Below are 26,413 nucleotides of genomic sequence, written 5' to 3' on the forward strand. Positions count from 1 at the left end.
CAAGGGTTACAACCTCTCCTGAATATATACAGTACAAAGTCCGAAATCTGAATGTCTAATATCCGGAATGATCTAAAATCCGGGCCTCTAAAAGCCACCACCAACTTTATTTTACTTATTTATTTTTTTGCATGCTTTATGCATGTGCATTTGATCCAACCCCAGCGCATAATAAAACATGTGGAGAGCCCGGATTCTTAATTTCACTTCGGCACTTAAATAAAATACATCGTTATTGAAGAAACAATCATTTAGTAGCTATGTTGCTAAGTGTCTGCTTGGCATACATCTCAAACCAAAACACTCTACATAGATACATCGTGGATTTTACACCTTCTAATATTTTGATGTCAACCTGGTGATCATTATTTATTATATTTTGCTTTCATCACCGCATGTTTATAAACACATGACAACTTGAGCAATGACTCATTCAGCAATGCTTAAACAATTTTTTTATGTTAGCATTTGAATAATAAAGAGTATGGTAATCTTTATGTTGACCTTACGCTTGGTGATGTTTACAGATTTAAGTTAAATGCGCTAAGAAATGTTGACAAGGAAACTTTTAACAAAAATTTTTTTCCATATGCTAAAAATAGATTTTGTTAAAGATACTCATAGGCCAAAAGACTACATTTAGTGCTATCTGTATTAAGAATAGATTTGTTATTCACATAAACCCAGAACCAGTGCCATAGCTCGTATGGTTGCACAAAAAAAAAAAAAAAAAAAAAAAAAAAGAGACTAAGAGAGGCGCTTGGGAGCAGAATTTAGGATCCACAGAGACTGCATCAGGTTGTAAAATATCTAGCACCAGCCCTCAATAAGCCTTAAGTATATGCGGGAATTTATTTCAGGACTCGGATAAGCCTTAAGCATGTGCAAAAAATAGACATAAGTATAATAAATAACTAATATAATTCAGGCTTAATTGACTCGGAGACAAGGAAACTTTTAACAAAAATTTCTTTCCATATGCTAAAAAGATTTTGTTAAAGATACTCATAGGCCAAAAGACTACAATTAGTGCTATCTGTATTAAGAATAGATTTGTTATTCACATAAACCCAGAACCAGTGCCATAGCTCGTATGGCTGCACAAAAAAAAAAAAAAAAAAGACTAAGGGAGGCGCTTGGGAGCAGAATTTAGGATCCACAGAGACTGCATCAGGTTGTACAATATCTAGCACCAGCCCTCAATAAGCCTTAAGTATATGCGGGAATTTATTTCAGGACTCGGATAAGCCTTAAGCATGTGCAAGAAATAGACATAAGTATAATAAATAACTAATATAATTCAGGCTTAATTGACTCAGAGCACCATAGAAGCAAGATAAAATTTAGCACAACAACTTGTTGTTAGTCTCCAATCTAACAATTACATAGCCAAATATGTATAGTGAACAAATGCTAAATTTTATGATGATAGCCACAAACTTTAAAGGTTCTCGGATATCGCAAACCAAAGGTGAAATTTTCAAATTAACGGATTTTTCGGAGAAGCGGTAATAAATGAAGATGATATAAAACAAGTTTTTCATTGTGATCACAATGCTCCTCATTCATCAATCAATTAATGAATGGCAAAATCTGTAGTCCGGTTCTAGATCCAGAAAATAGCACTACTGATAGTAAAGAAAGTGACAGAGAGGTTACTGAAAACGAAAACTTTTGATTGACAAGTTAGTCAGAATTCTCTACACACAGGACTTTAATGTAACTGAACAAGAAGTTATGTCTGTTAACAGAATTAAAGAGATTAAACTACTTACATTGAAAGAAATGTTTAATACAGTAAACAAATAAATATTAATCTTTACTTTTGTAAATTTTGATACACTTTAGATCATGAATGCTACATTATTTCATAAATCACGATTTCATATTTTTATAAATTCTACATGCCATCTTACTAGATTTAAACTTTTGATCTAATATCCAGAAAATTCCCAAATCCAAAATCGCGAGTCTGGATCTCAGACTTTGTACTGTATATATATACACACACACACATATATATAGTTATAGTACTCAAACAGAAGTGTCAAGCATCCTCCACAACCATTACATTCATGGTTGCAGTGTTACGTGATAAGACTATCCACTAACACTGTAGGCTTCACATGAGTATCAACTGTATTCCACCAACTGCCCAAGTCAGAGGCGCAAGGTTCAAGTGGTTTCACTTACATCTCAAATAGGCTGTCTCAGATTATGTCCTGTTCACAGATCAGCCCAGATTTGTCCTAGAATTGGATGATAACCATATAATAGTTTAAGAACCAGTGTATTTCTGATATCATCCTAATATTGTATGCACCTACATATTAAGAGTAATAATAACAAGAAGCAAAATCCTTTATCCAAGCAACCTTCAATAGCAACAAAGTCTATGAAATTAACTTCACTATTCCTAATTTAATATCAATAGCATAAACTCTGTTCTTCTCATGCTTGCATTTGCTTCATGTCATCAGCAGCTTCTTCTCTGTTCTATCACCAATCAGAATAAGTTGAAGCATAAACCTGAAATACAATGGGGCATCACCCAAATTTATGAACAAGAAAAATATGTCTGGCATTTGCAAAATCCATGGAAAGCAAAGATTTATCATATTGAAATAACAATATATTTATAGACAGGTAAAGATTTAATACATTTGGATGAGTTGCTGTGACGTGAAAGACAAATGAAGAATTGAATCTGAGAAACCTATTGCCTACTGTTAAAAGGTGTAAGCATAATAGCTTGAGCATGTGTTGCTGTTTCCGAAATTGGAAATATAATTCTTACAGACAATAATGTGTATCACTATAAATATACAAATATTCTACATGAAAGCTTGTAAGCAACTACAAGAAAACTTTCACAATAAAGTTTTATAAGGATAATGGCCCTAAATGTCTACTTTCAGTTATTATACAAGTGAAGCTATCAAAACCCCTCCATTTTCTTTGGATTTTAATTCTATTTAACATTTATGGAGTGAGTTCGAGAAAAGAATAAATAGGCATTACATTTCATCGAAAGCTCAAGTAAAAACAATTCTTATGGAGGAATGAAACAAAACAGAATATTCTTACTCAAACAAACTAGTTAAACACATACCAAAGTGCATGGAAAGTTTAGCTAAAGAATATCTAAAGTATTGGATGTACCATTTTTTTTCGTGTTTTTATTAAAAACTGCTTGCTCAAAATATCTGTATACTTATGCAAATTGATTTTCAGGCCGTTTTAGAATAAACTATTATTTTCAACCAAAAATACTATTGTGTACGGCTTCGTGGATTTGCAATAATTGACGACAACACTTGATGAAAAATCTGACCTAATTTATTTACCCAGTATTACTCAGGACAGTTCCAACATCACATTTACAGTTATAAAAAAACTTCTATAAACACACTGAAATGAGCAGCAATGTAGCCTTCAGGCTATAACGGTGAAGACAGCTTCATGGCAAAGAACCACAGTACAGCTCCCAACTTGGTTCGGTCGTTCTCGGAACCCTATGTACTTTCGAGACCTTTAGGAAGTCTCTAGAATACGTAGAGTTCCGAGAATGACTGAACCAAGTCAGGAGCTGTACTCTAGTGTTTTGCAGTGATGCTGTCTTTACTGTTGTAGCCTGAAGGCTGTGTTGCTGATCCTTTCAGTGTTTTCATGAATGTAAACCTGTGTTGGGAACTGTCCTGAGTAATACTGGCTGAATAAATTGTGCCTGATTCTTCATCAAGTGTTGTCGTCAATCACTCCAAATCCACGAACCCTCACAAAAACACAACTGGTGTCAGAAGTGGGATTTGCCAGTGGATGTCACTGACCCACCTACAGGAAAACCCATGGCGGAGGAAATGAAGTTTACGGACTTCTTTGCAGCTGTGAAAGTTGGACTGGATGAGGTAAATGCTGAATATGAAGAGATGACAGATAAGATAAAAGCCGGATATGATGAGATAATAGCTGGATATCAGGAGATGACAGCTGAGATGAAAGCCAGACAAGAAGCGATGAATGTCAGCAAAGAAAAGCTGGGAGAGTGACTCTAACAGATGAAAGTGGAGCTTGCAGAAGAAACTGCAGCCATAAAAGAAAATGCAGAAATGACAGAAGTGGTATCTGAAGAATCAAAGGATGAAGAAATGAAGGAAGTAGCTGGTGAAGTGCCTGAGAAAGATCACCAAATGATGGCGGAAACATCTAACGGAATTAAAGACAAAGAACAAAAACATGAAAAAATAGAAGACGGGAAAGAAGTTTTTGATTCTCAAGTCCCTGAAGTAGAAGTGGAAGAAAGTGAAAATGTGACTGTTAAGTTGGTAGAAGCTGATAGTGGGGTTATTAAGTCATAGTCAGCAGGTATTGAACCATCTGAAAATGCATGTGATTCAAAGATAAGAGAAGCTGATGAACCGCTTAAGCAGAATGTTCCCAGTATGGAGAGAAAATACACTGACCTCAAAAACTAAGTCTATGTCTCCTAATACAAGTTGCAAAGACACCAACTTAATTCTAAACCAGGATACTTCTGTTTGTAAAGGATTTGATCCTATTCATTACTCTGATACTCTGGTTTTCATGAAATAGAGGTAAATAAGCATGCACCAACTGTTGAAAGTTCCGAGGTGAACTGCACTTATGATACAAAGTACAGAGTGAGGAACAAACTGTTTCAGATCTTGCTGTGGGTGAAAAGTCTAAAAGGATTGAATCTTCAGACTGTGATATGCAAAACAGAAATACGTATGAGAACTGCATTGAAAGAGTATTTGTCCCGGGTATAACTTAAAGTAAAGCCTGAGACTGAAATTCATTCTGAATTTTAATTTATATAATTTAAAACTGTTATGTGGTTAATTTGTCTACATTGTATACATACTCTAAATATTTGTTTCATTACATTTTGTATTGAATTAGGCTTCTGACCAAGGACTGTACTATCCAGGATATGCAGCCCTTGGGAGGGGCCAAATATGGCAACCAAATATGGACAAAATGTCCAGCTGTGATAAGATAGCTTCCCTGCAAAGCAGGTTTAGGGTTGCCATATTTGGCATGAAATTGCCCATTTGGCAACAAAATTGGCGATATGCCATAGACAGTTGGAGAACCTTTTAGAACGAATTCTTACCGGTCCGGACCATAATGTTCTTGAGGGCAGTCCAAAAGCTATATACCTTGGTGAAAACAGCTTCATGCAAAGCACCAGAGTACAGCTCACAACTCGGTTCAGTTGTTTTTGGAACTCTAAATACTCCCGAGACTACACGATATGACTCATGATGCACTAGGCGATACACTAGAGAACAGCTTCCAACTCAGTCATCGTTCTTACAGCTCCAAGATAAAACTCGACGATGCAATAACTCGTGATACACTAAGAGATTCTCTCGACATTAGACTGACGATCAACTTGCTAGATGAGACAATGACTCACTCACTGACTGCTACTTCCACATGCAGGCAGGTTTTATATAGCTTTTAGAGTGCCTTTGAGAACATTCTGGTCGAAATCGGTAAGAATTCGTTGAATTCGTTCTAGAAGGTTCTATGTCCATCTATGGCATATTGCCAATTATGTCGCCAAATGGGCGATTTCTCACCAAATATGACTACCCTGCCTTCCCTTGCCATTTTCTGGCAACCGTAAACCCACTTTGTGGGAAAGCCATCTTATCGCAGCTGGACATTTCATAACGATATTTTGAATAACTTGTTCAAAAACAATAAGGTTTTAAAAAAGATGATCAATAGAAGAGAGAGAATCAGAGAAAAACAGTCATTTTGCTAATTTTCAATAGCTGATATTTGCAAATAAAACGTAAAAACACCTGCCCAAATACAAATGTGAGCCACTGTATATATAATTTTCCATATTAAAATCAGACTTACTATATAAAACAAATCGTTTCTATGAAGACTTTAGTCTTCATTCTTAGAGAACTGATGTTAATAATTTTTCAGAACTGTTTACTGCTTTAGAAGTGATAGATTTAGGAAAGTGGTCCTGGTAATTTACAATAATCAGAAAAAAATATAATTTTCTATTACGTTAATCTAACTTGTTATTTTATGTTTTGGATCTTGACTGTCACTTCTCCGTTCTAGTTTCTTGCCAGAATACGAATTGGCTTGTATGTATTTAAGCTGAGGTTTTTAGATTGCAAGACAGAGTATGTTCTGCCATTCGAGGAAATGTTGCAAAAGTGCTCATAGCTTAGATAAGTCTTCAGCCTTGCATTACAATTGCTGATATTTGAATATTTATGCCGGTTAGGTCTGTGAGTAAATTAAATTGTAAAGCCTTCAGCTACTACATTACATAAATTTAAATTTTGTGGTTGGCAATTGCTTAAGTCACATCACTACAAGTAGCTGGCTGAGTTGTTAGCACCAGGCATGTCTCCTGTTCTTCCTTAATTTAAAATAAAGGGTGTTCTTTCTCACCATTCTCAAATCTCTGTTGCTATTTCTGAGTTAGCGATAATTCATTGTCAGTCTATCTATTTATTGTCTATTTACAATTTATGATAGATAACAAGAATAATAATTTTTTTAAATTCAAATATTTAAAAGTTTGTTTTAAATTTATTCTACCTTAATGACTGAATATAAATCGCTTAATTCCATCATATGTTGACTTAAAGATGCTCTATTAGAAACTGGAAGGAATTACAATGTAAGCATTAAAAAAAATTTAGTTAATATAATGTTAAGTATTTCCCAATTTAAAAATTGTAAAACATAATTAATGTAATTTTAATCAGGAACCTCTAATGCCAACAAAAAGTAATTTTGGATACATAAATATATCACAGAGAATGTTTTCATATAATTACAGTGAACCATCTCTAAGCACATGTTTCCAGATGATTTTGGTCTTATATGGAGATAATAAACTCGTAGAAAGAATGTTTTGCATTTATGTACTAAAAATGGCCATTTTCAGAGGTAGACAGAGATTTTCAAAGGTCTTAGAGAAGTAGACACCATGAAAAGGTACATTATGTTTAAATTATAAAGGTAATAGACAGCGCATATTTAGCTTACATTTTCTTTCTTTTTATAGTCTATAACACTGACTGTCTATCTCTGAAACATCTTCAGCTGATATGCCTCATTTACTCAAGGTACTTAATGAAACATTTTCAGACAGAATTCCACAAACATTCTGTACAGAGCTACACAAATCTATACATAGCTTTTTTTTTTAATTTGATGCATAAAATTTGTTTAAAATTCTTAACAATTTATTTTTGTACTAATAAGCTTTAAGTCTCTGCATCACACTTGCTCAGTAATTATAAACACTGATTCACTTTCTTATACCAATATGGCACAGAGTAAAATAAAATGGTCAATTTGGGCCTAATTAAACGTTTGAGTCCCATGGGGTATTGAAAAAACACTGTCGAAGAATCCCAAATGGCACAACCAGGCGTTCTCTAAATGAGTATGAAAAGGCCCAAGCAGCGCGACAGCACTTGTTTTACTTTACGTTGAGACATACCAAGCGATGCGACAGCACTTATTTTACATCGATGAATTCCAATCAGAGCAATAGAGCTTCTTGCATTTGTTAGGTAATGCGATTCTCATCTTTTTCTGATCTCTCTGTCACATTTATTGCAGTTTGCAAAGCGATCAGATGTATTCTTGCATAACTGTTTCTCATTTTGTCCACAATGTTTGAAATGTACTGGGTGTTCTCGACATAAAATCTCAACAGCGCGATTGTGCTGCTTGGGACTCAAACAGCTAAACAGCACGTTACACAAAAAAGGCTTTTAAAAGATAAAATAATTTTTAAAAATTTAAGTGATAATAATTTTCTACAATTTTCTAGAATAATTAGAGCACAAATGATTATATTTGCCCAGAGAAGATGTAACAGCACTGCAAAATTAAAATAAATTAATCAAACATACACTATTCATTTTTTTATCAATTTTTTTTATAATGCACGTATTTACATTCAGTTAAATACAAAAAATGTTAGAATGCAGAATGAACTGTTTATAAAGCGATACGAAACATATTCTTAGAAAGGGGGAAAAAGAAATTACCAATTTAGGGGCCGCTACAAAGCTAAATGAGTTTTCAATCATATAATCCATCACATAATGCAATGATCTGTAAGGAGCTACTGCAGCTATGTGGCGGATTCGCAAAAAATTCTTAAACTCAGATGGAATAATTCGAATCTAAAAGGGGAGAAAAATAACACAAAGCACATCAATGACTTAGAAAAATACTGTAATAATACTTTTATTCAACTACTTTCCACAAAACAGACAGGGCAGCAATGTAGTAAGTAGGATACACAAAAAGAAAGACATGGAACAATTACAAATTGCAGTTCTTCATTGGGAAGCAGACTACAAGTAGCACAATCTTATCAGTTTTCTGAATTCATTTCTGGATGAATTTTATTAAATTTTGAAAAAAGAAAATGTTTTGCACATAATTTTAACCAATAACTTACAAAACAGAGTAACTTACAAATTTAAATTTAACAAAATTCATCTAGATATGAATTTAGAAAAATGGCAAGATTAGGACAGCTGTGATCTACTCTCTAATGAAGAGCTATAAATTATCATAATTGTTTTACTTTTTCCTTTTAACACCTAATAATACCTTTTTTTAACACGTTCACGTTGGCACGGGCGGCGTGTACCACTGGTGGTACACATTCGATTGTGTTATTAGACGCTGAAAATTAAAATAATGAAAAACTAATGTTTATTTATTATAAAAATTTTTTAAATAACAATTATAATTAATAACTATTAGCAAGCATACAACTCGTCCGAACAGTAATAATCGTGCACCAGCAGATAAAACGCGGCAAAAATTGAAGTGCCGTCTCACGGCGAAGAACATAAAAGTTTTCTCCGGCGTGAAGGTGTTAAAAAGAGCTGTCACTTTTCATAAAGAACATGCAAGGAAAATCTTTTTAAATTTATGCTTACATACACACACAAAGAAGGAAATAATATATAATATTTTCAAAATGGCTAGAGCTTGACAATTCAAAGCAGGGGAAAAAAAGGGGGGATCCTTCAGTACACTGAAATATAAGAAAATATAATAAACAAAAGAATTCAGAAAATAAAATGAGGTGTAGCATATCTCAGAACATTTCTTCAAGGGTTTGGTGCCATAAATTAACGTAACAGAACAGCCATATTTCTGAACTTCTTTACTCAAATCAACATATCTCTAATATTCTGCATTTAAAGTAGCTAATTTTACAGTTTTTGGCAATATTAAAATTTTTATTACGTAGTTCAGAAGCCTGGCTACAGTTTTTTGTATGAATCCACTGAAGAGATGTTATAAATATACAACGCCTTTTTTTATTTATTATATTCTATTATACTTTAATACATTGAATTTTTATTTTTGCTTTAAAACATCAAGTCCTAGCTGATCTGAAAGAATTATAATTTTCTTTTCTTTATATATATATATTCATTTTCATTGTTCCTATTAAGTTTTCTGCAGCTTTTAGCCTGTTGTTCAGTTCCTGGATTGGTTTGAACTTATATTAGTTATTTTAGCATATACACATGAGAGAGGCAGACAGTGAAACTTTCTGCTACTTTACACATACACACACACATATGTATAGTTGCCTTGAACTAAAAAGCATCAGCTTTGTATAAAAACTTTATTGATATTCTAAAGCATGAAATATTTAAGAGAAAAATTGCCTGCAGTGCAGTGCGGCTAAGAACGCTATTCTACTGAAACATAAACATGAACTGTTGCCATTCACACAAACTCAATAGTAAAATAAAGCATGTTGCCAGTAATATGATTATTGTAAATCACAACATAAAATTAAACAGTGAGAAAATAAAATGTACAAAGAAAAAAAGAAATGCAAATATTAAATATCCATCCAACATTAACTCCCACCCTTGCCATTGCATTAACAATAGATCATTCCCGAAGCAATGGCAATGGTAAAAGTTTTACTACAGGCCTTTTAAAATAACCATTAACAGTTTTTACTGTAACAACTCTAACATTGCCATCCTTTCCAGGATGTATTTCAACAATGTGACCTAAAGGCCAAACACCAGGCAGCATGTTGTCCTCCTTAATTAATACAATATCATCTACAGACAAATTTGGAAGTTGTCCCTTCCATTTGTACCTTTGTTGTAAGGAATTTAAATACTCCTTATAATATCTCTTCCAAAAGCCTTGTTTTATTTGCTGTAATAATTCCCATTGTTTTAATAAAGTGGGTTTGGGAATATTAGAAAAATCCTGTTCTGGAATGCTAGATAAAAATTGTGATGGAGTCAAAGCATCTAAATTAGCTACATCATTGTGATTAGTTTTAGATAAGGGGCATGAATTTAACACAGCTTCAATTTGAGTTAGTAAAGTAGTTAATTCCTCAAATGCTAACTTTGTCTCTCCTATCATTCTTTTCAAATGAAATTTTATGGACTTGATCCCTGACTCCCACAAACCACCAAAGTGGGGAGAAGCAGGTGGAATCGTTTTCCATTCCATAGTATTTTGAGCCAAATAATTTAAAATCAATTCATTGCTGTTAAGTGAAAGGAGCAGAGTGTGCAATTCGGACAATTTTCTCTTTGCCCCAGCAAAGTTCATACCATTATCCGAAAATAAGTATCGAGGTGTACCACGCCTTGATACAAATCGTCTAAGAGCAGCAATGAAAGAATCTGCATTTAAGTCGCTAACTACCTCAATATGGTAAGCTTTGGTGGTTTTAAAGCAACGACCTTTGTAACATTTCAAAATTACAGGACCGGCATAATCAATACCTGTGTTAAAAAATGGTCTCGCAAGTGTTACTCTTTGTTTCGGTAAGTTTCCCATTCTTAGATGACAATTTATATCTGTGACAAATAATACATTTATGGATAAAAGACTGAATAAGTTTCTTACCATTTACAATCTAATAATTTTGCTTTAAAATGTCAGCCAGTAAACTGGGCTCTGCATGCATATAAGTTACATGATATTGTTTAACAAGCAACAAGGCAATCCTGTGTTGACCTGGCATAATTATAGGATGTGTAGCATTGAATGATAAGTCAGAATTTTGCAGCTGACCTCCCACCCGTAAAACACCATCATCATCTAGAAAAGGAAAAAGTGAGCTTAAAACACTTTTAGGACTTTAGGATGAATTATTTTTTATATCCTTTATATCTTTATGGAAGCGCACAAACTGGATCCATTTAATGATCAACTTCATAGCTGCTTGCCTTTCATTAGATGAAGGTACTACTGCAGGAATTTTTAACCTATTATCTTCAGAACCAAAGACCCGTTTCTTTGCGCCTAGAAATAAATCTGAAGCAAAAAGAAATTACATTAACTATTTTAGATAAAGAAGAACAATTCTGAAATAAATTGTCCAGAATGTCATCTGTCAAATAAGCTGTTGTACAAAAAATTGATTTTGTCCTTTGCTCAGCTAAGACAGTTGCATCACTAGTGGTCTCATTACTGAACGAACATTGTAGAGGCCCCTTTGAACGCTAAGAATGATGGCCCATGCCACAACAGGGATACGTTCGATAAAAGTTTAGGATCGATTCCTCTAGAAGGAAGATCGGCAGGATTCTGTTTCGACGAAATATAGCTCCATTGTTGATAGTGAATAGCATCTAATTTTTTTGAAGACCTGCTTGCCAAAAAAGGCTTCCACTTTTGAGGATGAGCTGCTAACCAACAGAGAACAACCTTACAGTCAGTCCAAGCGTGAAAGGAAATTTCAGTGCTGGAGAAGGCTTTACATGATCCATCAAATACTACACGAAGTTTAGTGGTAGAGCTATTTGGTTTAACAAGAGCATGATGCGGTAGATAATATACTTGATTATTTTCTTCGATCTGAACAACTGGAGTCATATGATTTAAAATTTCGTATTCTTCCCTGAACTCCTTGTATATCCTACCAAGTTCCTTATCTAAATCAAATTTTCTTTCCATGGATAAAAGATGAGGAAATAGCCAAAGGTTGGGAGTCGCCTAACACTTCAGCTTTACTGAAAATGGGCAGTCGGACAATAAATCTGCCATTTTCGTTTACTCGATAATTTTCTCACAAAACTCTTCTTCAACTGTTGATTTCTGATTTTGGAACATTAATTCTTCCAACTCCCCAAAACGCTTAAGTGTTGCATCGACATTATCCTCAGTATGTAAACTAATGTGATTAACACTAATGGGATGCGGAGTATTGCCTTCTGATTTAATTCTGCTCGATAAAACCCAACCCAAAATAGTATTTTGCGCAATTACATTTTTATAGCCAACAATCTGCCCTCGCTGAAGCAGATAAAAGAAATAGTCAGCTCCAATTATCATGTCTATTTGTTTGGGCGTACTGCAATTCGGATCTGCAAGATTAAATGAATTCAAATAATCAAGGTCTTTGCTGTCAACCTTTACTGAAGGCAAATGTGAAGTTAATTTTTTAAGAATATATGCTTGTATTAAAACACCACCTTCTTTCAACTCAGATTTCGGAAACAATTTTACATTTACATAACCACCAGTCAAAGCTGCTTCAGAATCATCAAGTTCCTTTATGCAAATACAAGCATTTTGTCTGTGTATATTTAATAGTCGAATAAATGATTCACTGATGAAAGAATCTTCACTTCCACTGTCAAAAAGAATGATACATTCATGACCTTGACCAGCAGAATCGGAAGTTATTACTGTCGCCGTTGGTAAAAATGAAGTACTCTGACCCTGAATAGAAAAACTCGAAAATTATTTTGTTCATCTGAATTAGAAATTTGTTCATCAGATGGAGATAAATTTGACACCACTACGTTATTACTTTTAACATCCTCATGCAGTAAAGTATGGTGTTTTGCTTTACAAATAGAACACAAATTCTGCAATGAACAAAATTTTAATTGATGATTTCCAAAACAATTGAAGCATAATAAAATCTTCCAGATGATATTTTTCCTACTCGTAATATCTGCACCTTTAAATTTATAACACTTTGATAAGGTATGAGAACCATTCCAATGCTGACATTTTAGAACAGAATATTTATTATTATGTGAAACATTCTTCGAAACAGAGGACTGATTTTTATGCGATACTCGCTTTTCAGTATTATGAGTGTTTAATATTTCAAGTGAAACACATCTTGAGTTTAAGAATTCCAAAAAACATGCTAAGGTAGGAAATTCTTCTTCAATATATTTTTGTGACTGTAAATGGAGCGTTTCCGGATCGACCTTTTCTAACAAAAAATAAATTAGCCAAACATATCTAGACGAAGCCTTTTTGCCAAGAGATTTTAATCCACGGATAATTTCATCAGATAGTTTTCTTAGATTAACAGAAGCAGCGCTAGTAATTTTGGGTTGCTCAAGAAATGTTCTGACAAGCGGCATGACAATTTGATTTTTTCTATCATAACAATGCATCAGTTTGTTCCGAGCCTCATCCTATGTAGTTTCGGAAATCAGAATGTGCTTAATAATAGCAGCTGGTTCGTCTGTTAAAAGTCCTATCAAATATTGGAATTTCTGAATTTTTGCTAATGACTGATTAGTATGAACTGTCACCATGTACAGATCTTTAAAATTAAGTCAATCAGTATATTTAGCATTGAAACTCAGAATGTTTAAACAAGAAGTTTAAAGTTTGCCTCAACTGCAGTGGGATTTGAAATCAAAACATTTCTGTCCGTTGCGGATTCAATGGCTAATTGATACATTACTTTCATTTCAAAATAAACTCACGTTTGTGAAAATTGCAACACCATGAAGGACTTACGCAAGTGAGCTGAAATTTTCAGGAAATGCAAAGTAGCGCATGATATGCAAATGATTAGAATTGCAAATCCGTAGCGCATGCGTATGCTGAGCAGCGCCCTCTGAAAGGCTGATGGATCCGAATAAATAGACGGCTGTAGCGAGGCGTGTATGGTTATCGGTGGTTATCTGCTAGTGGTAAACGTTAACTCAATCTGTACTTATGCCTCGTCGACGAAAGAGAGCGAGATTTGAACAACTTACAGAGTTTGAACGAGGGAGAATCATCGGCCTTCGTGAAGCTGGATTGTCGTATCGTGCAGTAGCCTCTCGTGTGCAGCGTAACAGCAGCACAGTGATGCGCGTTTGGAAGCAGTGGACGGACGAGTGTCGGACAACTCGGAAATCCGGGAGTGGACCCCGAAATGTGACGTCAGCTCGCGATGATAGACACCTGGTCCGCATGGCGCGGACGGACCGTACAGCTTCCTCTAGACAATTGGCAGCACTGTGGTCAATAGCTACAGGTGTTTCATTGTGTGCTTCATCAATTCGTAGACGTCTGCTGCAGTGTGGACTGCGCGCACGGATTCCTTTATACAGGATCCCCCTAACGCACGACCATCGCCGCCTGCGGCTACAACAGGCCAATCAGCATAGAGACTGGCGTGCTGATTGGCAGCATATCGTGTTTTCTGACGAATCCTGCTTTAATTTGTGGTACCATGATGGCCGCATTCGTGTCAGACGCTATGCCGGTGAACGCCAGCTTCCGGAGTGCATTATCGAACGCCACAGTGGACGAACACCCGGAGTTATGGTCTGGGGCGCCATAGCATATCATAGACGATCTCAATTGCTACGAATTGTGGGCAATCTGAACAGCAACCGGTATATCCGTGAAATTCTACAGCCCGAAGCTATTCCCTTCCTTCAAAGCTTGCCAGGCGCTGTATTTCAACAGGACAATGCCCGCCCTCATACTGCTCGGATTGTTAAATCCTTCTTTGCAGCGCAGCAGGTACAGCTTCTTCCTTGGCCTGCGTGTTCCCCGGATATGTCGCCAATTGAACATGTGTGGGATGTCATTGGTCGGCGTCTTGCTCGTGATCCTCGTCCTGTTGCGTCTGCAGACGAACTTTGGGTACGCGTACAAACGATATGGAATGCTCTTCCTCAGTCAGACATTCAAACTTTGTTTGACTCCATGCCACGTCGTGTAGCAGCACTTATTGCGGCGCGTGGTGGCCACACAAAATACTGATTCTGATCTCTTGTTCTTGTTTGTTTGCTTTGAACATTTAATCGTTTATTTGTACCACTACCACTCAACTGTGTATTAAATTGCATTCAATTATGACGATTCCTTCTTGGTGTTGCAATTTTCACAAACGTGAGTGTATTTAGCTTCGAATTCAGCAATTTCAGAACCTTGTTCGGGTAAAACAGCATCATATTGATCAAAGTTCTTAAATATTTGTTCAATTCTTTCTAATCACGCTTTTAATTCGTTAAACTTAGCTGATTACTGAAACTATTGTGAAGCCGCATTAGGGTAGATTTCGTTTGTCCTCGTAATCTTTTAAGATCAGCTTCACTTAATTCTGTCATTATTACCATGAATAATGATTAATAAGCACAAATAACTTCAACAAGATACTTAAGCAGCAAAAAATATTTCCACTTATCTTTCTAACGTCATGCAGATGATTTGCAGTACCAGTACTTAAAAGTTCGTTAAAAGCATATAATTACAACATATTAACTATCATGAAATGCCTCACCCGGGGCACCAAATAGTTGCCTTGAACTAGCATCAGCTTTGTATAAAAACTTTACTGATATTCTAAAAAATGAAATATTTAAGAGAAAAATTGCCTGCAGCACAGTGCGGCTAAGAACGCTATTCTACTGAAACATAAACATGAACAACTGTTGCCATTCACACAAACTCAATAGTAAAATAAAGCATGTTGCCAGTAACATGATTATTGTAAATCACAACATAAACAATGAGAAAATAAAATATACAAAGAAAAAAAGAAATGCAAATATTCAATATGCATCCAACAATGTATGTATAAAGAAAGGCAAGTGTTAAGGGGAAAAGAGTAAAGGCAAATTCCTACGGTTTCCAAATTATCTTTTTTTTTAATCCCACAGTCTGTGAAATACTTTTTAAATCTGTAACTGACAAATCACAAGAAAGTTCAAAACAGTTACCAGTTAAATAGAGTATACCCTTGCCGAGCATGGATTTGTGGAACACAATATCAAATATACTTTTAATCATAATTGTTTCCATTTTAATTTGTGCAATGCCTAGAATTTCATTTATACATGACACAACATTCATTCATCAACACTAAATATATGTTGGTGTCAGCTCTGACCAGAAGTTATCAACAAATTTAAAGGATTTTTCATAGAAGGAAAATGAAACCAAAGAAATCATACACATTGCATATGCATTGTGGTGAAGGATTTTCAGATATAGAAGTCAAAGAATTAAATGATAATGATGACGAAACAACTGGGAGGATCTTATATAATTCCAGTCAAGAGTGAATGCAATGATACTGAGAAAACAAAGCACCTTTAAGGATGAATTTGATTCACCTTAAGAATAAAAAAGGCAGAGGAACTGTCTGATTTTGCAACTAATCCAAATTAAGAAAGAAATGGACACTTTATGAGAAGCATTAAAAAACTCTGTGATCCTTACTATAAAACTTTAAATGGGTTGCAGCTGTCATTGCCTCGAGCAAAAATCACAAGCCTTCTTAAAAAATAATTGTACCCCATACTTATTAAGCAATAATAAAAATTATTTTACTTATTCATATGATTTTCCCTTTTAATTACAATAGCATTTAGATCTGTTCAAATTATACATACCATATATACCAAATTATACATACCATATGCATACATATACAGCACACCTATAATTTCAAACTATATTTTTTAATTTTTAGGTATATTCGCCGTATAATGCGCACTCTTTTCTTTATGAAGAAACCTGATTCATATACGATGCTCTTATTTGCATTTGAAGCCTTTCACTCAAAGATTTTCCTCAGGCTTTCGAAAAATGATATACTGAATTGATAAATAACAAGGGCAACAATATGCATGTCGGCAAAATCCTTGACATAGTAAATAATTCTGCAAAGACGGTAGGATGTTTTCAATGCAGGTGTGCACTAGAATGTTACTCTAGTGTTCCAAGAAAAAGGGGGACATAATTTGGAGTAAGAATGCACTTCTGACCCAAATAAATTCACTGAGTTAGGAGTCGGATGTTTCCTCTTTCTGCAGTCATTTGAAGCATGATTCTGAAGTGAACATTGGAGGCTTCAGTAAATCATATTTGCTTTAGTTGAAATACAATAGATCTAGTGCTCCTTTTAGTAGTAAATATAGGTCCTTCCAAATGAAACAAACACAGTACTGGTTCCAAATGCAAAGTCATTAAATTTGCAAAAGGAAATGGAAATCGTGCTGCAGCAAGGTTGCTTGTTGTTGAAACATATGCGAGTGGAAGAAAAAGGAAATCACAATAATATGCTAAGAATAAATATGCTTTGCATTAAGGGGCAACGAAATGGCCTATCCTAGAAGAAAATATTGGGAACTGGGTCCTAGAAAATGGCCGGAATGGATTAATTGTAACAAGAAACAGCATACCTTTATTTGTGTTAAAGTGAGCAAAAAAGAATGCAAATGAAAGCAAAAACCTTAAAGCAACTTTGGGTTGGCATAGTCAATTTATGGCACGACAATTTAGTTCTACAAGAAAAAAGTTTCACAAAAGGCATCTAGAAGACTTGGACAACAAATTTATAAGTTTCCAGAGCAAAAAATGTTTACTGTCTCATATTGAAAATATAGATGAAACTCCAGCAATGTTTGATACGAGACAAAAAAAAAAAAATTATGTGAAAGGAACAAAAATGGTGCACATAAATACAACAGGTCATGAAAATTATCACCTCACTGTACTGCTTTCCTGCTTAGGGTACAGTACAAAATTTAAACCCAAGGTTATTTTTAAAAGAGAGACAATGCCAAGATGTAATTTTCCAAATGGCATTTCCATTCATGTTCAAGAGAAGAGATGGATGGATGAAAGTAGTGGGGAATTTGGGGTAATGTTTGGCAAAAGCATCCTGTTGCCTTAACCCCTTACTTGCTGCATATATATATACACGCCTTGGTCAGTCGATGCATTAACTGCCCCAGACGTATATAAACGCCCTTTGGAAATACTATCATTTGCTTTGTGCTGCTAAAAGTAAAATTATTCACAAAGCTTTGGAATGCAACACCACAATGACCTTGACAGAGTATGCAAAGGAGGATACTACTTCAGAGAAGAGGGGAATGTTTCTGAAACGGTGAAAGTAATTGACTGCGCAGTTATTGCTTGTGTCTCCGTTTGAGTAAAACATAATTTTTATCCGACGTCTTCCATTTTCATTTACTGTTTGTAGTAGGTGCTGTTTTTACAAATATGTCTGACAGTGACGACAGTGAAATAGATTATTACTTTCTGTCATCTTCAGGATCAGACACCTCAAAATATATTATGTCAGATAAACAGGATTGCGACTATTCTCTAAAAGCAGCTCGACGTTGGGTACGACTTGATATGAAAAACTTGCCTATGGCATCTAACCAATTCAGCAGAAATATATATATATATATATATTTTTTTAGGCACACTGATTTTACAAGGTATAACACTGAAACCTGTTATTACATTTTACTGGTTTAAAAATAAATTGATCGAAACTCCATTTTTGGGGATCTTTTTTTTTATTATACATCTTTTTAATTATACAAACATCATTTTTATTACACTTTTACTCTAAACATTAAATTTTGTATATTCATTTTTCTTTTATTCTTTATTTTGTGAAAGTTAACAGTTTTTAGACAGCAAAACTTGCACTATTCCCCCCCCCAATACATCACATAACTATGTGCACCTGTGTAAAAAAACAATGACACTTGGGTGGGAGTGAATCTTGTACGTTTCTCGCGGCAGTTAAGAGGTTAAAGAATCCATAAAAATCTTTTAGTTTTGGACATGTTCATATCCCATCTAATGGATAATATGAAGCAATTGTTGAAAGAGTGTAATGCAGATATAGCATTTCTTCCAGGAAAATTAATGCCATTAATTTAGCATTTAAATGTGTGTCAATAAATCATTCAAAGAAAATTTATAAGAACAGTGGAATGTGTGGATGTTAGAAGGTGAAAACACATTTACAAAAGGAGGTCATATGTGCCACGCCAGTTTAGAAATAATGCGCGAGTGGATAATAAAAGCACAGAATGAAATCAAACCTGATATAATTCAAAAGTCATTTAAAAAATGTACTATATCTAACAATCTAGACGGAACAGAAGATGATTATTTATCTATATATCAGAGTAACAATGATGATGAAGATGAATTCGATGATGTGCCTGAAGAAATAATGGCAGACAAATATGACAAACTTTTAATGCTATCTAATAATGAAAATTTTTCATTTTATAAGGTGTGTCATTTCTTTTAATACATTCGTCACCCGGTGCCTGCCGTGGAGAAAACAACGCAAGGTGAAAACGTCACGGCACAAAATATGTTGGGAGAAAATAAAGCAAAGAGAAAACATCACAGATATAAAATATTGTGGTACAAAATATTGTTGTCGAAAATAAAGTGGTTCTAAAAACTTTGCTGTTAAAAAACATCATCTTTGAAAATATTGTGGTAAAGAGCGTCATCCATATGTGGGTGACGCCCCCCCCCCCACGGAAGTGGCAGCGGCAATCAACGTGTTAAATAAATAGCATTTAGGAACATGTAGAAATTCAATTTTTGTATGCTTATATTTTCCTTATTTTTAAATTTATCATTCTTATATCCGGTGTATAATGCGCACCCATAAATTTCAATCTTATATTTTGTATTAAAACAGAATGTTATATACCAGACTATAGGGTAACTTTCTTAATATAAATTATACCTAAGACATTTTCTCCACAGAAAGTTAACTTTGCAGAATGCAATTTTGCTGTATGCACGATGCATTAATGCCATAACACCCATGTTCAGCATGGGTTTAATGCACAAATCTATATTAAACTAATATGAAGTTGCAATGCTGAACAACATCTAAACAAAAATAGACCAACTTTTGTTGACTTTGATTTGCTGAATAAGAATATGAAAATCATTTATTACTTCAGGAGGCAAAGATCCGTGGGATAGTACTTAATTCTGAGATTATAGAATAGAAATGGTTTCTCTGTTTTAAATACCAGTTTCATCATTTCTCTTGTAAATAATGCAGATATATCACATTCTTATTTATGGCCTGATTTTATTAGAAAAACTTTCCAATCATATTAAAGTGTTAATCAGATTTTGAGATAATCACTAAATAAATTCGACACCAAAATTAAGGTTTAGAAACTTACTGTATTAGTGACACTATTGTTGTGCATTTTATTTCCTTAATGACTACGAAGCTGAACAGGAAAAGATTGACACTTTTTAAAAATAAATAACAGCTTTACAGCAAGATACACAACTATAAACAGCTCAAGACAAAAAAGAAAGATAAGGAGAATTCTCCTAATCATATGATGAAACTGTAGATCACCAGAATTACTTGCAGAACAAAGTCTAAAGCAATAATCATAGAGCAAGAACTCCATATAATAGCAGGACTTTGAACTAAATAATTGAACTCATTGACTCTTGGCTCCAATGCACTTGTATTTAGACAGTTGCCCAAAGATTTCTGAAAGCTTCATGAAAAAGTACTCTTTAGAGCTTAAATAAAACGCATTTTCTAGAAAGTTCCAGAATGCTGTCAATGAGGCATGAAATTGCCAAGATTATGGTGGAAAGGTTTTTGCGTACATCTTTGGTTTCAACTGATTTCGTTTTTTAGAATTCAGATGTTAATTGATTTAGAATGGAAAGATCTAAAAAAAAAAAAATTATTTTTAATGGCCAGGCACTTTATTTAATTGCCACTAGCCTTGTGCCACTACAAGAGCCAGAAGTGGTGGCCATTTCATTACGGAACTACCTAATAGTACCATTGCCTTCTATGAAGGAACAGACAGTTACAACTATGCCTTTTCGGGGATTTGAACCTGGGTAGTAGTGAGGGTCACTAACCACTATATTGGCTGGGTGGCATAAGGTCTAAAATATAATATGTAAAATTAATATTTTCAATCAAAATAAGAAGCCATAAATTTGATTTCGAAAAATTATAAAACTATTACATAAAATGTACTGAATAAAAAATGCATAGCATTAGAAAAGTACATACAAACCGAAATGTTATCAAAAAAGCAGATAAGTCATGGTAACTATTTTCAGCAAATTCAATGCGGAAATAAATACATTTAACACAAATACACAACAGTGTGAATTTAAAGATATAAAATGTTTAAGAAATCAGGGAGAAAAGTGCATGTTTTATTTGGCTACAACTGTGACTTTTAAATTACTAAATTAATGTTCCATAATTAAATGCATATTTCAAAATTCCATTAAAAATAAAATTTTTTAAAAAGTTGATTCTGATACAAAATTTCTAAGACGCTTGGAAAATTTTTTGAAGCTTTAACTGCATCACGAATGGACGTATGAATGTATTTTAAAAATTACGATAAAGGTACTTCTTTGCGGAATAAAGTGAAATTAATTTTTAACTAGATCAAGATTCTTCTACAGTACTTTAAAAAGTAAAAGCCTACAAGGACTGTTTTAAAAAAAAAACCTTACTATTCTTTCTTTATTCCTAATTATACAAATTTTCAACAATTATCCTCTTCAAAGTATCCTCTCTCGTGCCATCATTTGAATGTCTGTTGGAAATTATGTGTTTCAATGTCATGCAATACTCTTGTCGGATTTTCCTGAATTTTTTTAGTGGAAATGAAATGACATCTTTAAAAAGTGGTTTTAAGTTTGGGAAAGAGGAAAATGTCTGCCAGGTATAAGTGCAGAGAAAAGAGTGGGTGGGACAAAACAAAAGTGTGATGCTTTTGTCAGATAACTGCAACAGGGAGCAATGTGCGAACTGAAGCATTTTCATAATGCAACATCCATGACCGATTTCCCCACAGTTCAGGTCTTTCCCAAAGCACATCATATCAAAATCATGTTAGAATTCTCTGGTAAACTTCCTTGAATACTGTTTGACCACACGGTACAAATTCATACTTGCATTGAACATGTTGGTCATCTGTTGAAGTGAAAGGTCATTGAGTCCTTGGTTTTTCAACAATCAAACTTTTGTCCACTTTAAAACACTGAAATTAATCGTAGTACTGTGTTTGGCTCATGCAATCACCTTTTGTATTCTTGCTTAACACTTGTTGGCACGGTGTGCACGGTCTTGGCACATCTAAAAATTTCCTTCTGTACGCACAGAAAAATTGAATGAAAAAGGACTTAGGGTTACTATAGGTTACTCTGAACCTTCTTTATAGTACATGGCAGCTCAACACAAACCAGTCTATATATTTTAGCCCTGTTTAGTTTTTTTAAGATCCTCATTTTTCAAAGATATCTTCCAGATTTTTTTTAGAATATAAAAGCAATTGTTTGAAAAGAAATTTTTATGTTATTTTTTGGCTGTATGCTAATCTCCTTATTCTATATTAGTTTTCAATTTTTACCTTGAAATCATGCCTAAAATCGAACGGCGAACCCGAAGTGTGCCCCGAGCGGGCACACCAGGACACCAGGACAATTGAGAGACTGTATTCTTTGTTTCTCCACATCTCATTGGTCAGTTCACTGACAACAGAAAGGTGGGTCCACATCTGTGTTTTATTTCCTGTTTTTCTCTTTCTTCTCGCTCTTTTTTTTGCGGGGGGGGGATGCTTGGTTATTAACTAACAAATTGTTTGGGTGATTTTCTGAAGGTCAAGGGTAATTTTGTCAGTTAGCTGCTTGGTTTTTCATTAGAGCAGTTCTCTTTTCCTCTTTCTCTTTCATTCAAAGTTTCGCTAGCACTACGTTTAGCAGTTTTGAGTTGTAGACGTTTATTTACGCAATTTTATTTTACAGTTTATAATTTCTAATTGTAGATATAATATTAGTTTATGTTTTTGGATTTTTAATTGTTTTCCAAACGGATCGGAGAGGGCTGACCATTTCTGAAGCACTGAAAGTGCTACACGAATTGCTTCAGATAGTGAATCTGATACAGATCCCGGTACAAGTGCAAAACATACAATATTGGGTTGTGATTTTTCAAAGGTGGTGTCACTTTCTTCGAAAAGTACCCCCATGAAAAAAATCAACTAAAGTGTAAATATGAAATTTAAATAATGTAAATATCATATACCCAAGTTACTCTTTTCCCCCATTTATATGCATGTAATCATCATATAACCAAAAAAGAGCCTTTTAGGGGGGTATAGAGTAGCAGGTCTCCCCGTGGCACACCCTAGGTAATGATAAATCTGCTACGGTATTCAGAATCTAGTGATTTTTAATTGAGACAAAAATCTCTTTTACGCACTTCACAGCAATGCTGTTTCAGCACTCTTTTCGAAGCTCTATTCAATCAGTATCAGTGCGCCTGCTTCGGGCACACCCACAGAATCAAAACGACAAGTGCTATCTTCACAAAATTTTACTTGTGCACTCTAGGCCTAATTAGACTGCTTACCTTTTTTTTAATCAAAATTCCAACTTTAAAAGGTAGCGTGTCGGAAAGGGTTAAGCCTCTGTATGTTTCTGTGACAGTTTTCCTTGCTTTTATGTATAATTTTACACAGATGTGTTCCTCCATTTTTGCTTTTTTACTAATCCAATGAGTGATTTATGCACGACCTCACTCAACTGGTTGTTAGTCGATAACTAACGCATAGATTGGAACTCAGTAAAAGGCAATTTGTTACCAAGATATGATGTAAGATGTGCATAGTGGCTGGAGCACACCATATGCTTCTATGAGTGCAACTTTTTTTAAAAAGGTCTTTTTTAACACACCTCGTATTTTACAAATTAAAATATCTTTTTCATTCAGAATAATTACAAGGAAAATGCAACGCTCTGTATAAAAATATAAGAATACTTACTCTTACAGGTGGATTTAAAATCTGATTTCTGAAAAGGCCATACAACAAATAGATTCCTCCAACATTTTTAAAAAATGGCTCTTCAGTATCTAGAAATTGCATCGATACACGGAAAATTTCTGATGTAAACTATAGAAAAAAGGAAGAAAAATTAAAGTTTGGGCAGCACTTAAGAAGAACAATTTAATTTTCAATAATTATTACACCTTCATTTAAAACTTCAAATTATAAAAGTTTTATGAAATTCCAAGAGGTGCAAATATATTTCAGAAAATAAAAATGCATAAAATATAACCAACAGCTGCTTATAGAAATATTCTTGATCATTGTCCAAAAATGCTTATTTTTGCCTTCCAGCCAAGAAAGTCTATCAAATACACCTGGAAAGTTTCCACCTAAATTCTCCTCTATGCCCTAAAGGAATGACATTCTTAGAGATATCGAAAAACACCAGCCACTAGAATAAAATCTTTCAGCTTGGAATAAGATCCGTTACCTACCATTTTAAGAAAACGCATGCTTTGAAAACAATTTTTGTATATTTTAGGTTAGCATAGAGGCACATTACTTTGAAAACTATGGTTGCTATAACTGTTCAATTCAAACTTCTATGTCAAAAATGAAATGTGAAAGAAATTTGTCAAAGAAAAAGTAAATAGATTACTGTGCTTTAACTATGCACAATAGTCCTTCCAAATAATTTTAATAGTTTTCATCAATTTCCGCATAGCACATTCCCTGAAGGTGCGTTCAGACGTGGGCGTAAAGCACATAGAGGCATAGTCATAAGGGCATAAAATACGGGAGACCCGTTCACACCTGCGAAAAGGAGGTGTAAGCCATGGCCAATGAGAGAAGCTAAATCTGCACGTGCGTGGAATGTCTACAACGCTGTTCTCCCGCTCGATTGATTTCCCGCGTTCGCTCTGCTTGTTTTTTTCGTTGTGTCATGGCTTTTTCAACTCGCCATAAAGTTTTACCGGCTCAACAGAATGATCTTTTATCTGCCCTTCTCATTAGCCAAGAGGCAACGGAAGAAGGTAAAAAAAGAAAAATAACAAAATGGTCTAGAGATATTTTTTTGAAAGACCAATACTTTGGCACATATCTTTCTGTACAAAGCAGTATGGAACATTTCTGCATTGTACTGTAGTACTCTCTATACTATAAACATGCACATGCATATTTATATACTACATAAAACCTTCTTCAATTTTTATATATAATTTCTCTTAGGAGAAATACGATATTCTAAATATGCCTAATTTAAAAAAAAATCTTGAGGATAACTAACAGATAGCCTGTATATAATATTTTTCTATTTTGCAGGTGTGAAAGCAGTTAAGCTAAAAACAGTACTTACCATACATTATTATTATTATTATATTATTTTCAATCAAAAGGAACATGTTTCTGTGACAGTGAAACATGTGTGCTTAGCACTCCTTATTCACTGTCCCTGTCGATCACTATAGTAGTTTGCTGCACTACCAGTATCAATTATCACTAGTTCTAGTATCCCACAACTGGTCACAATGACCAGCAAACACAACTAGTACAATACTAGGAAACGTTCACACAACAATGTATTTTATGCTCAATCATTAAATACATTTTGCTGTCTTGCCAGCTGTTTGTGTACATCTATTTTTAATAATTTGCATGTATTAGCCGCACCCCTGAATTTAACTTCAAGATATGCTGTCATTTCTATTTACGACCAAATCTCAAAAGTAATTTCACATTGACAAATTTTAGGTACCCAAGTCTTCAAATACATCAAAATTATAAACATTCATACCTTATCCAGGAATTTCTACCAGAGAAATAGCATGAATTTAATGATCAAAACTCCGTTCAAATGATAGTAATAAAGAGTGGTTAACAATATCAAATACTATTCATTAAATTATAGTCCATGTTATGAATTATGTGTGCTATTTAGTTTCATTAAAAGTAAATTCCTTTCATGGAGAACGTAATTAAAAAACAGAACACACAAAACTGCACTTTAACAGGAGACAAAACTGTCTAGACTGTTGACTGCTGTTTTGAAGATATTTCACTACATCTTTCCTTTCTTGGAATTCATAAGAGCATTTTTCTCAAAAGATTAATCTTTTATTACTTATACAAAGCTTACACTATTGAATTGACTATTGTGACTATTCTTAAATAAGTGAAAATAATTTTTTTAAAGTAATATCTTTACTGTTAAAAAAACAGCAGATTCTTGATATTGATTTGATGTTTTAGTAAAATTAATTCATGAAGTTTGTTTGGAAAGAAAATCAGCATTTGAAGCAAATACCAATACAATATTTCCAGCTTTTTTTAATAAATTTATTCTTAAATACAAAAATAATTAAACAGGAAAAAGTCATCGGAACAGGTACAGGAAAAAAAAACGTCGGCTTCGATGTGACTGCGAAATCGTCTTAAGAAAGCCGCTTCGTTTTAGCTTCGCTCTGATTGGTCGACGCTTATCCCAAACTCGGCGTAAA

At 34.2% G+C, this 26,413-nt stretch overlaps 1 protein-coding gene across 5 annotated transcripts in view; it reads right to left on the minus strand.

Moving 5' to 3' along the window:
- LOC146992904 (uncharacterized) overlaps positions 1 to 26,413 on the minus strand; it is a 151,975-nt gene that overhangs the window by 32,931 nt on the left and 92,631 nt on the right. For 3 of the 5 annotated variants that reach the window (XM_085809305.1, XM_085809304.1, XM_085809306.1), the window contains 2 exons: positions 23,910 to 24,038; positions 8,073 to 8,210 (listed from right to left, as the gene is read on the minus strand). In XM_085809305.1, the coding sequence (XP_085665431.1) occupies positions 8,073 to 8,210; positions 23,910 to 24,038 (267 nt within the window). The remainder of the gene's footprint in view (positions 1 to 8,072; positions 8,211 to 23,909; positions 24,039 to 26,413) is intronic. The other 2 variants (XM_085809308.1, XM_085809307.1) reach the window with 2 other exon arrangements.

This window comes from Stegodyphus dumicola, chromosome X2 (genome assembly GCF_044657685.1).
Source record: "Stegodyphus dumicola isolate Sdum_Otavi_A_Nest chromosome X2, ASM4465768v1".
Lineage (NCBI taxonomy): Eukaryota > Metazoa > Arthropoda > Arachnida > Araneae > Eresidae > Stegodyphus > Stegodyphus dumicola.